General features: G+C 34.5%; 1 protein-coding gene across 1 annotated transcript; it reads right to left on the bottom strand.

Moving 5' to 3' along the window:
• Positions 1 to 3055: 3055 nt before the first annotated feature.
• LOC109219854 (calcium-dependent protein kinase 13) lies at positions 3056 to 10757 on the bottom strand. Its single transcript, XM_019384322.1, has 7 exons — positions 9946 to 10757; positions 6602 to 6745; positions 6337 to 6489; positions 5046 to 5161; positions 4792 to 4959; positions 3732 to 3962; positions 3056 to 3640 (listed from the first exon to the last, which is right to left on the bottom strand). Exons 1-7 carry the CDS (start codon positions 10574 to 10576, stop codon positions 3491 to 3493), a joined length of 1593 nt encoding a protein of 530 aa, XP_019239867.1. The 5' UTR covers positions 10577 to 10757; the 3' UTR covers positions 3056 to 3490.
• Positions 10758 to 13876: the final 3119 nt, after the last annotated feature.

The following is a 13876-nucleotide window of genomic DNA, read 5'->3' on the forward strand; positions in this document are numbered from 1 at the left end:
AATGCAGTACATATCTAGGAAAGCAGTTGATTTGGAATGGAAAGATTCGAGTAGAAAGGGAAGACGACTAAAATATAGTAATTTTACCTGTATTCATAGGTCGACCATTACACTTACCATGAGGGTATTGGGTGTAATTGTGGATACAAAGTTAAACATGAACTCGAGTTCGCCTCTTCTTGAGGATGAGGGATCGGATAACTAACTACTAGAATAGCCAACAATGTCTGGGGTATTGCGAGTAATAATAAGATCCTCATGGTAGTAGTAAATCATTTCCGCATGTGATTGGATTTCTACATAGAGTTATTAAACAACCTTAAAAGGTGTAAGAATATTGTAGCTCTTAATGCTCGTCTCTCTCCTTTATATATACCTTTCTTCCTCAACAGAGAAAAAAGACGTAATGAAGTGATTCTCCCTCAAGAAAACACATTGTGATAAACAAGGTATTTAGATCGTGAACAAGAACTTCGTTTCCAAGAGAGACGAAGTCGGATTCGGGCAATTGATTGGAACAGATTCTGCAAAACTTCCGTTGTTGTTAATAGGTACACAAATTCGATATCCCTGTTACTCGATTTTAATTTTCAAAAACTTATCTACATATCCAATTATTTTGAGTTTAATACCATATTGGTTACACAATTCATTTTCCAGGTAGCATTTATCCCCTTTATTTAAGTCGTTCAAAAACTTTGTACTGCAAGATACGAGATAGGGATACACATGCAACGCACATGTCTAGAAACTAGTATATAGAAAAGGTCCAAAAAAAAAGGATTTGGTGGACAAGAGAGAAGGAAAGGAGGGATGAGATTGATTAGAAACCCTAAAGTAGGTTGCGAGTATTTTAGGGATGAGGATTATTTAGATAATTTAGCAGGGTTAACTTAAAGTGACTATTAGATTAATTTTGATACAATATATGAGATTAATTGTGTCTGTTGGGTGTGTATATTCACTTGAAAGTGTGTTTCTTTCACCTGGATCGATGATGTGGCTTCACGTGATTGGCTACTTGGAGCTGATTTGAATTACTAATGTGACTCGGTCCATATTTAAAATTTTTGTTTTGGCTTCCCTGTATAAATCAACTTACACTAAAAATATATTTTATCTTATATATATAGAAACTAATATTGTAAAAAAGTTAATATAATGACTATAATAAAATAAAAATATTCCTTGGGCTAAAGTAAATGATAAAATTAATTAACGTAACTGTCATGTAATAGGATAGAGTATAAATGATAGTATAAAATGTTTAACCAAAAAAATAATTTCAAGGTCAAAAGCAATTAATTTTGCACGACAGACCACAAGCAACCGATTTGATCAAAAAGATATAAATATTTGTAATATAACGTGATAGAGAAATCAAAAATGAATTCAATGACACCAAATTAGTTTATTACAATGGTGAAAAAGTGTGACCTTTCCCCTTGCATTACGTGTCTATTATGAGTAGTTACTCAACCCATCTGTTACTTTTGGAAGACTTGTAACGGCTGAGTAAATGCTGAAATGCCGTAACTGATAAGTTAATTCTATAGTTGTTGAGTTAATTCCGTAACTGATTAGCTTGTTCTGTCTGTTACATAACTAATTTGTAACTGATGGCGTAATGATGGCAAATCCTGTGTAATCCGGGATTAGTTGATTCTTTCCTCATTCATAATTATGAGCGATTCTCCGTACATGATCGTGGGCTACTTTATGATGATCAATTTCGGGACTAATAGGTACGGTATCATTATGCTTAGCTCGGTGTGTTCTTTACACAATGTCCATGTCATTTTTACTTTTATCATAACTTACTTGGCATGTGTTGAAGCTTAACTGGTCCACTTGGCGAGTCTATTTTTACTAATACAAAAATATTGATGAATTGTTATAAGACTTTTTTGGTATAAAATTCTCTGTGGTATCAAAGCTTGGGTTAAACCAAGATTGAAAATTATTTGTGATATCAGAGCTAGATTTAAACAAGATTGAAGATTTTTTACTCTTTAATTGTTGTGATTAACTAACCAAAAAGATTAATGTACTAGGTTTTTCCAGCAAAATTTGGATAAGATGAATATCAAAATGAATTTATATTATCCAAATACATTTTTTTTAATAAGTTGCAAGACGCTAGTTCTGATTTTCCTTGCATCACAATACAATTTATTCTTCCTACTCAAATCCAAATAATATAGATGAATATTTTATTTGTTCCCGTTTTTTGAGTTGGGTAATGGTCGGATAGCTACTTATAGTAACATTTCTAAGATAGTAATTCGATAATCTAAGATTTTAAGAGATAAATAATAAATATTTACAAATTAATTAGAAAAAAATCTATTAACAATTTTTATTTTCTTATTGTTCATTTCATCTTATCACTAATTTTTTTTAAATTATTTAGTTAGTCACAGGTCTAGCAATTAACCACCTTATCAAAATATACATAAATATCTTTATCAATAATTCTCGGAACTAAAATCATTATGTTTGAACGGCTTAATCACTCCACTATCAGGTTGGAGAACGATTCCATTTTAAAAAAGCAAATCTGATTTGATCTTAAAGCAGGCATACTTGACAAGAGAAGATTATTACATAGGTTAGAAGAAGGAAAAAGGAGGGAAAGTATTAGCAATATTGTTGTAAAGAAACAAATACACATAATAGAGAAAAAAGTCTTTTGAAATCATGTGTTTTTTCGTTTTTCCTTTTTATGGTGTAAGGTACTAGGCGTTATATTCCTTGACTCTTCTTCTTTTCTTTTTTTTCTTTTTTTGTCGTTTGTAACTTCCTCTTATTGTCAGTTTTTTCCCTCATAATAACCATGTCTTATGGATGTTTGCTATATTTCTTATTTAACTTGATTCTTTCTTAATCTATCATTCTTATATCATTTAGCAAGTCATATGTCTCTCAAATATCCCAACTTATTGTACTCAAAATCCAAACTACTTAACTATTTTCAGATTTTCTCATGTTCAAGCAGTTACTAACATTCAGGTTCCAATATATCAGAGAGCAGATACAAATTAAGACAGAAAGGAAAAAGGAAAGCACCAGCTTAATGCGAGAGATGTCAAAAGAAAAAAGTTGTTCTTTTACATCAACGTTGCTAAGAAGAATGCAGACGAAAATCTGATAGAATTACTGATCGCTTTCACCTGCCCGAAACTGCGGTAAGACATTCAAATCATATAGGTACAAACAACGGTGAAACAAGAAAAATATGCTTTTGTACAAAACTTATGCTGCAGAATAAAAAAAATTCTTTTTTTTTCTTTTTGTGTGGGGAACAATTGTCAAGAGGAAGAGGATAGGATACATTCTGTGTTTCAAATGGTTACAAAGGTTAGCCAGATGAAGTCGCCTCTTTTCCATCCTGGCAAGCAAACAATCTAATGGGTACCCCAGAAAACAATGGCGAGAGATCAAATACACATCGATACAAGACTTCATTTTGATGAATGAAATGTAAACCTTACTCATTTCCCAAGTTAAGCGAACCATCCTTCATTAGCTTCACACTTAGACTATTAAATCTCCCTCTTGAATAATGTCGTGAAGCCTTTCTCCAATCTGTCCCAGTTTTCATCATGGCCGCAAATTCTTCAAAGCTGATGCGCCCATCCTGCATTTGTAGAGAGTGAAGATAAGGAAAATACTATCCCAGGATAAATACATGTCAGTAGCAGAGGCTTTTCGGTTTGCCGCATGCTCACCTTGTCTGTATCAACCTCCTGGAAAATGTCATTCGCCACATTGGCGCAGTCATCTGCCCCATCCTCCATCAAGGCATCTCGAAGCTCATCTGGTTCAATGTAACCATTTCCATCCTTATCAAAGTAGGAGAAAGCCTTGTGCAGATGTACATCGTTAGCCATCCTTTGAAGATGGAGTGAAACAGCAATAAATTCCCCATAGTCCAGGGTCCCTTTGCCATTGGTATCAATCTGCATGAAACAAAGTATCCCATCTTTACGGCGTTCTTGCTTAATTTCTTATTTCCTTTCTTCTACTTTTCTTTGGGAATAGAGAAAAGAGGGCAATCAGTGAAATATATTTAACTAACTTGATCAGTGATGACATTTTAGTAATATTAGCTGCAATGAACTACATAAGCAAACAAAAAAACAACAGGACTGCTTACCCATCTTAACCAGCTTATATCAACTAAATTGCAGATATTAATAGAGCCAAAGACTGTGACTGGAAGACGACAATTTAAACACAGCAGAAGTGAGAACAGAAAAAAGGAGGATTCTATATTTCCAACCAGATATAAACAGGACGAGAAGACTAAACAAGAACTCGTCGACTATGCTAGGCAAAGTTCTTTTCAAGAGTTTTTTTCACAGAACTTAGAAAAGAAGACCAGTTAATGTTAACACGAAGTTCAAATCATTTAAAGCATAAATCTCTGAAACTTACTTTTCTCCTTGTCCCTTCTTCTAGTTCCTCTTTTCTTTTCCTTAGTTCAAAATTCGATATTTTTATTCAGCTGATTCCCATGAAAAATAGCAGGATATATAACTCCTCTCGACAATTGGATATTCTAGAACAAAAAGGTTGCTAAAAAATATCCTAGCAGAAAATGGAAACCTCACTTGTTTATGTATAAACATATCATGTGAAATGACAACTGATGCAGATGTTATCACCTCTAATACCAGAAGCATTCTTTAAGATGCTGAGCAGCATCAATATGCCAACCTCCGAAAAAATGGGAAATTCAAATTACAAAGGTTTTTTTTTCATCAAGGAATAGGTAGGTAGACTCACGGCTTCAACAAGCATTTGTACTTCAGATTCTGCCAGCTGTGAGTTGAGCTTTGGAAGTCCAGCTTTAAGTTCTTGGACTGAAACAATACCATCATTATCGGTGTCTATCTTGCTAAACATTTCTCTGAGGTCTTCAACTTCTTCATTAGACAAGAAATCAGCAATCACCTGCATTTGGATATGACTCTTTTAATTGTCCTAGAAGCGAAAAAGCTAAATAAAGGAAAAAAAGAGTGTCAGATAAATGAACCCACCCTCAGAGCTTTCCTCTTAAACCTATTCATCAAAGAAAATTGCTTAAGTCTTGACTTCACAACATCTCCAAGGGGAACATTGGGAGCCTTCTTAGCATTTTGAAGCCAAGAGTGTTCTACAAGAATAGAGAACTTGTTCAATACACAAAATACAAGAGGGTCAGATTAGGCTTCTGCTGTATTTAACTGGCAGTTGATTACTACGTCTCCAAATTAACTCTTATACAAGCAAGACCTTACTAGGTCTTGCCTCACTGTAGTAGTTTGAAAGGAAATATGCATTGCCACTTCTTTCTTTGTATTTCCTTTGTCAACTAATTTCCATATCAAAGATCATACTTTCCTCCAATCTAATGGATGCTAAAATCTACATCGATGTGCCCGTGCTTTTTCCTTGTCTTCATCCTTCTTCATCCCAAATTTACAGATTGCTAGAGGTTCAAAGTACCATTTCCTTTGTTTTTTCCAATCATTGTCTGGTGGGACCCATGACTTCCAAAAAAAACTTCTTTAATCCTTGAAGCTCTATAAGGCTCAAGAATGCTACAGCGTGCGATTTAATGAATTCCTCATAATGGAAAGTGGAAGTTTGAGCTTATTAAGATGCTTATATCTAAGTTACACCACTCTGTCCAACATGAGCAGAGATTCAATGACTTGACATCCCACAAAAATGGCAATTCACAGTTAGAGCAGCTTAGCACAGAGGTATGGCTGTAACGATGAGAGATTAAAATGGCACTAAATTTACTTCATTTTCAGGCATTATGAAAAAAGCTCTCACCACTTTATGGAGCTTGCACGTCTCTTCAATGGTTACACTATTGCTTAGCTTTCTCCCATAAAGATAAGGCTACGCACTAGACAAGTTACAGACAATAATTTATGCTCAAGAAGTAGAGAGAAGGTAAACAGCACCTCTCTAGCATCTGAATGACGCTTGTTAGTTTTAGGTACAAGTTTAGATAGCAAAATCAATGAACAGAAGAAATATAGGGCTATCTCAATCGATTGGTTATTATCCTGTTGATGCCATTGTTGGTCCGTTATTAGGTGTGATCTTATATGCTCATACCTACCAATTTTCTTGGTTAATAGTCGTAACTGGACCCTCCAAGTCAGTCATCTTGTCAACCGGTCTAATATACAAAATGCATGTATGTTTCAAGCACAATGCAAAGTACATTGAAGAGTTGATCCATTTCAAATTAGGCTATCCAATAGCTCTGTCTTTGATAAAGGGAAGGCATTTTCCAAGAGAATTAATAAACATATATGAAACATTATGTACCAAGTACTTGTTTTGCAGTCAGCCGAAGCTTTGGATCTGGCTCCAGCATTTGCCGTACAAGATTTTTAGCACTCTCTGAAATACTTGGCCAGGGTTCCCGTTTGAAATCTATCGCCCCACGTAAGATGGCCTGAGCAACACCTTGTTCAGATTCTGTACAAACAGAGTTGTTTTAATAAAATGAGAGAGGGGCATCTGAGAATGTACATATGAAGGAATTAAGGGAGTGGGGATAGAGAGGAAAATGAGCAGGAAGAGAGTTTACCAGCCCAAAAAGGAGGAACCCCACATAACAAAATGTATAAAATGACTCCTGCACTCCATATATCTATTTCTGGTCCATAGTTTCGTTTGAGCACCTCAGGAGCCATATAATAGGGACTTCCGACTATTTCAGAGAACCTCTCACCTAAAATACATATTTAAGCAATAAACATGAGCAATATGTTTTAAACAAGTAAAGATAATCAACATTATTAGATAAGATAGACAAGTATCAGTGCAAAGTACCAAATAATCAGGCAATGAGAAGAGTTGTTTGTACCACAAGGTTAAGTGTCCAGGACCTATAGTTACCTAAGATTCTTTCTTTTTCTTTTCCTTACATCCCTTATGAAGGGAAGTAGAAAGGAACAAGCATTTGCTTACATATTCAATATATATATTAACGTCAGATTTGCTCTTTTCCTTTTTAAGTATCAAGTTAGCATCATTACACAGGGGGATCTAGGCACACTGACAAAATTTGTCGAGTCTAACAAAATTACACTAAATTATTTGAATGAAACCTTAGGCCTAAAATAAATTTGAGCAATTAGAACAATGTCATGTTCAAAAGAAAACTGTCTACTTTTGTAGGAGAGAAACACCGAAAACCTTGATCCTTAGGTATTTAGCTAGTAATCTAATCTGTTGTTGCCCAAATATTAAACAAAATGGAAAGAAATTTCTACAAACATGGAAACAACCAATTAAACTTTCCAGATCTAAGAAAGAAGAATAACAATTAACAATTTCTCCCTCCATTCCAATTAATGTGAACCTATTTGACTAGGCATGGAGTTTAAGAAAGAAATGTAGACTTCTAAAATTTTTGATCCTAAACAAGCATAACATTTATGTGGCTATAATTCTTTTGAAACTTGTGGTGTTAAACATGCCAGAGTATTTGTGCGGCTGTAAAAGCTTCTTATTGTGGGTAAAATTGGAAGCTTAAGTTAAATTATTTTCAAATTTAGAAAAGGGTCATTCTTTCTGGAACGGACCAAAAAGGAGATCAATTCACATAAACTGGACGGGAGGGAGTAACTCCTAACTACAACTATACTGTGGTAACCTGGAGTTCTGCGTGAATAACACATCAAAGCTGGAGAAGTCACCTCCCCCCCCCCCCCCACACACACACACAAATTTTCCCCTAAGATCGCTCCTAAATCAATTTGGTTGTCAAAAAGTTTATCTATTCCAGTTTATGTGTCTATCATCCCACATAGATTTCCAAATGATGGTTAGTAAGTGCGATAGAATGATCACAAGTCAAAGACAACCTTTTCTTTGCTCTATCCTTTATGTTTCATTTTCATCGTATATCCATAAAGGGACCTCATTTTATCCTAAGTATACGAAATGTACCTTTTGTCATATCTGATCATTTCTAATGTCGTACGCAATCTTATATGACCACACATACCGATTAACCTGAACTTCTATGACATTAATCTTGCAGATATGTTACACTTAAAAAACTCAATTTTCGCTTCCATGTAACATCTGTCTGACGATTGTTACGTAGACTTACCTTTTACTTTGACAAGTATCTTCCTATTGTATAACACTCGTAATATTCCTCCATTTCAATCACCCTAATTTCCATTCCATGTGTAACATCTTCAGTTGTCGTACCTTTTTCCTCTAACAATGCGCCTAGATATCCAAATTGTTTGTATTTTGGGGTCACAGTCTTGTCTAATATCACTTCAACCTCATTCTTCTAAAGGGGTGCCAAACTTGAAGTTCATCAAATACAAGCAAAAAAACAGTTCGCCAATAGCGCCTTTAGACAGTATGTTGGTTATCATACTGCAATAGTAGCTAAGGTTTTTTATACTTACTCCTGGAAGTACATGGTAGAATAACTTTCAAGATTCGTTAACTGAGCCAGAATATGATGGAATTCAGATAAAAGCGTGTGGACAGTGTATTAGGTAAATTGGTAGAGATGGCCTAAGGAATGTATGTTTGCTAGAATTTAGTTCCTTTATAAGGCCCTTCCACCAATCAATGGATCCATGAAACAGCTCATGGGTCATTTGTAAAACCCAAATGCAATCCTCCCGTTTAGGTTAAGCCAAGCCTTTGTGACAAGGTAACTCGCAACTTGGCAAAGATTAGCTCTGAATTATGGACCATTTGTAAGTTGTGCTGTTTGTAACCCTTTTGGCTTTCGCAATTACAGAAGCACTATCAACTGAAACTGAACGAGAGAGATTCTCATCACAGCAACATTCAAAGTTTCAAACTCTAATACACAAATTGGTACTGCAATGCTTCCAACATGATACATTCAATTTCAATACTCACAAAAGCCTCCGAGGTTTGATGGAAGAAACAATCCTCTGCCATAAGAATAAACAAGGGCAAGGAAACCATCAGTCCTTTCTTCGCTTGGTAAAAATATCATCACCTTTGCTTGGTAATCCTATATCAAAACTAACTTTTTCCCGACTCAACCAATGAGTTTAACAAAGTGAATGTACCATTACTTCCTGCTGGTAAGTTATAGTAACAGAGCTAGCTTGTTTGGTAAGTTGTACTAATAAAATTAGAGTACAAATGAAGGAGACAAGGCTAGTTTTTCTCCAGCATCAACTGAATATAACTTATTACAAGCTTAGCAACTTGTTTGTTCTACCCACTGAACCTTTGGGATATTAATATTTATGAAAGGGTCCACCAAATTTTATCTAAAGTCACATAGAAGTTTTACGGCCTACACAACAATGACACATTTGTCAGGCACCAATACCTTAACTCACTTGTACATTTCCTCTTCCTAGAAAAGTACGTAACATCAGCAGATAACCTTAATGTCATTCCCATAGTAAATTGTCCTAACTGCATGATATGATTGTTAGTCATTTATCTAAAACTGATAACTCTTTTAATGATCATTATGATTGTTAGTCTTTTCATCTAAAACTGATAACTCTTCTAATGATCATACACCTAAACAAATACATACATAATATCTATCTAACTCATACTTCATCCCAATTTATGTGATGGTATTTGACTAGACACAGACACACAACTTAAGAAAGAAATAAAGACTTTAGAACATGTGGTCTCAAACAAGTCATAGATATTTGTATGGATATAAATCATCTCATTAGGGGTAATGATAACTTTAAAGTAAAATTGTTTCTAAATATAGAAATGTGTCATTTTTTGGGATAGACTAAAAAGGAAAGTATGTGACAGTGTAGTGTACAATGTACTATCTAAATCGTATTAGTCTACATTCTCAAACATGATAAAAACAAAGGACATGAACAATAATCTGGGTAAATGGCTAACAAATTGAAACACAACTAGAGTTTTCATTTTTACCTGGCTTGAAGAAAATTGACAAGCCAAAATCAATAGCTTTAAGAGGCGAATTTTCCTTCTTATTAGCAAACAAAAAGTTCTCAGGTTTCAAATCTCTGTGAATCACACCATGCTTATGACAAAGCATCACAACCTCCATAATCGTCCGTGTAACAGCAGCAGCAGCTCGTTCAGTATAATGTCCTCGCGCCACAATCCTATCGAACAATTCCCCACCTTCGCACAATTCCATAACCAAATGCACCGCATTTTCATCCTCACACGCTTCTCTAAAGCTCACAATATTTGAATTCACCGGCAAATGCTTCATTATGGCTACTTCTCTCCTCACATCCTCCACATCTACAGCTGTTCGTAGCTTCCGTTTCGAAATTGACTTGCAAGCTAAAAGCTCTTTACTGTTACGATCTATACAAAGGTATGTAATTCCGAATTCGCCCCTGCCTAGTTCTCTATCAACTAAATACTTCTCTTCAACATTCGAATTTTTCACATCGGTTAACACGGTTACCGGTTTTTGCGATTTTCCGGCGCTGGACTTGTCTTTCCGGCCGTGATCGTTGCCGGAGAAGTTTGAAGACTTCACGTCTTCTCTTGCGACAGCTGCCGGAGATCTGCAGCAGTTCCCCATTGCAAATTTGAAACCCTAACTTTAAAGATTTTTAGCTAGGGTTTTACACATTGGAGTGGAGTTGAGTGGAAAAAATTGGAGTGAGCTGTGAGCTGCCGGAGATGGAAAAAGGGAAGAAAAAGGAGGACTGGGAATGCAAAATACTGGTGTGTACGATAACGTTTCAGATGCTTTTGTAAAGTGACACAGTGAAAGCTCTTTTCTGTTTTTTAAACAATAAATAAATTGTAAAAAAAGTCCTTCTATTTTGATAATATTACTGACATCTCCCTTTTACTTTAAGCAATTACCTAATTGCCTGTTAATTTTGCTTTACAGATCGTTATACTCATACCCTAGCTTAATTTTTTTTTTTTTTTGATGTATTAGGTATGTTAATTTGTATTGTTTTTTTGATGTATTATACCCTAGATTAATTTGTTTTTTCTTAAATATATTTCTTGATTATTTATGATTGTTTTCCACTATTTTCATAGCAGTTTTTAACTCCATATGAGTTACATATATTTTTTAATCAAAAAACATACATTATTTATTACCTTCTTTTTCCCCTTTGTTGAGTGTTTCTCGAACAAAGAAAAGAATGCTAATAAATGCAATCTCTTTTCGTCTATAGTTGATGGAAAATTGACCTTATCAAGGAGAGAAAAGATATTTAATTTTTTTTATATCTTTAGTTGGAATGAGATTTAATAAATAAAACGAAATAATCGATAAAGATTTATATAAATGACTATATCTTGCTTGAATTGAACTATAATTATTATTTGTGTCCTATTTTTGTATGCATTTAGATCGGTAATAAAGGGGATGTTTGTTACTTTTGTGTACTTTGAATCTTTAAATTTTAAGTTAGATATATGTTCCACCCAGATGTATTTTCTTAAAGGTACGATGTCAAATAAGTTTTATGTAAGTCATCAACGAGTAATAAATAGATTCTACTACGTAATTGACACATGAAGTGCGTGCGTTTTTTCCGAAATTTTAAGTGCATGACTACCTTCTGGTCCATCTTGTGCCCAAAAATAAGTGAAAGGATATCCATCTAGTGTCAACAAAAACAGTCAAATGAGGCAACTATAAATTATTAAAATAAAACGAGGGGTTATATAATATTGCTGAACGTAGGGGTGATAGCTATATTATATCCAAATTGTATGTAGGTATGTATCCAACGTTTTTTTATTGTGCTAATTAATATATAATATTAAGAGGATATGTATGAACTATGAAATGTAGAGCTCTTACTTGTGGACTTTTATTGTAGCGTGTGAACTTTGTCGGCTAACTCAACGGTCGGAATGGGACAGCGAGGAGTAGCACACCAGGGGGAGCTTGGGTAGCGCTGTTCATTCGGATCGGATATTCGAAATCCGAACCGATCCATTCAATTTCAAATTTGGGATTTTGGATTGTGTTTATTAAATTTCAAATTTTGGATCGGATTCGAATTGGTATATTTTAATCCGATCCAATCCGAATTCCGAAATTATTATGCAATGTATAAATACTACACTTTAATTTCGGATAGTCAGTACTTTCTTTACATCTTCCTCCAAGTTATTGCCTTTACAATTGCTAGATTTAGCTATATTGGCACCATAATACTCTCATAATTGCATAAACATGAATTTTTCTTAATGTATTGCCTCTTTTACAAAGATTAGTTTGCAACTTTGAGGCATAACAATACGATCTAAAATCCGATCCGGTCCAAACTTTAAAATCCGATCCGATCCGATCCAATCCGATCCGATATAATTCGGATTGCATTTTCTAGAATTCGAAATCCAAAATCTGAATCTGAAATGTACTAAATCTGATCCGATTCGATCCGTGCACAGCCCTAAGTTTGGGTCCCTAAATATATTTTTCTTCGCCTGATATTCGGTATTGAATCTCGACTAATCTAAATTTACATCGCATGAGACTTATTAATAAGAGGGATACTATGTATTAGGATTTTTCTACTTTAGATTTAAAAATGAACCTCTGATTAAAGAGGGACGAATAGTACCATCCAACCCTAAATCCTTGGTGGTTTAGGTCTTTGAGTTGATTAGTATACAGGTAAAATCCGAGGTAATGAGTACCTCGATTTTCAAATGGGACAAACGAAGAGAGAACATAACTGCGTGTAGTCGAGATCGAAGCCAGGAGCCGCTCGTATCAAAGCTCGAACAAAACACCTGCTCCCGGAGCCATCGAGATCATACGCCTGGACCTAATTGAACAACGAGACCTCGAAAAGCATTGCCAAACGACCGCACACTATTAACAAAGGGCCATGATATCTGTTCACAACCGGATATCACTGCGTGAATCTCGGCCCGAATCAGCGATAGACCTGTGATTAGCAAGAAGAAAGATTTTTACCTTTTTTAGAATTGTACTTAGGGTAAAACTCCCCTAATATATAAAGGGGAAGCTAATCATTCATCACACACTCTGTAACACGCATGTCAAGACAATATACATCTGTTCTCTTTGTTTCTAAAAATTATTCAAAGTACTTGTTTTGTTCATAAGTGCCAAGCTCGGAACTGAAAATAGGTTTCTTGTTAAGTTTTTAACCGAGCCCGGACCAGTCTTATTATTGGTTTGGCTATTTACTCTATTTTTTATTTGCTTATCTAACGTCATTAATCACTTGTATCGAATTAATCCACGTATCCTTAAAATCGCGTATAAATTCAATTGTTATCCATTTTTAAGGGTAAACAAATTCTACATACATTCTCTATATCTTCATTTTTCTTTTAGAGTTTATAAGACCTAGGTTTATGCATGAATTTAGAAAGTATTTTTACAAGTAACTTAAAAATCAATTTTTAAGTAAAATGTTATACACGTAAAATGTAGGAACACAATTAAATCATTTAAAAAGTCAATTATAATTGTATTATAATGTGCCTTTACAATATAAACATAGCTTAATGATCTGAAAAACAACATAACCTAATGAGACTGGTCAAAATATATATTGGCAATTTCTTGTAAAACCATCGAGATACAAACTTAAACTTTATTTTTAGAAGGGGCAAGCATGTTGTTATAAACAATTAAACTACACGTATGAATTTTGTGAAATATTCTTACACAGTCATTTTATTTGCGTGATAATTGTTTTCATACGCCAAACGCTTGAAATAATAACAGCGCCTCTTGAATCTGCATTTTGGCATTCTGGAATTTTATATAATAGGAAAATATATTTTACATGCTTTAATCCTTTTCCTTACTGGCTTTTTTATATTCATGAATATTCAAAAATATCTCCACTTTTGGTGTTACAAT

This window comes from Nicotiana attenuata, unplaced genomic scaffold (genome assembly GCF_001879085.1).
Source record: "Nicotiana attenuata strain UT unplaced genomic scaffold, NIATTr2, whole genome shotgun sequence".
NCBI lineage: Eukaryota > Viridiplantae > Streptophyta > Magnoliopsida > Solanales > Solanaceae > Nicotiana > Nicotiana attenuata.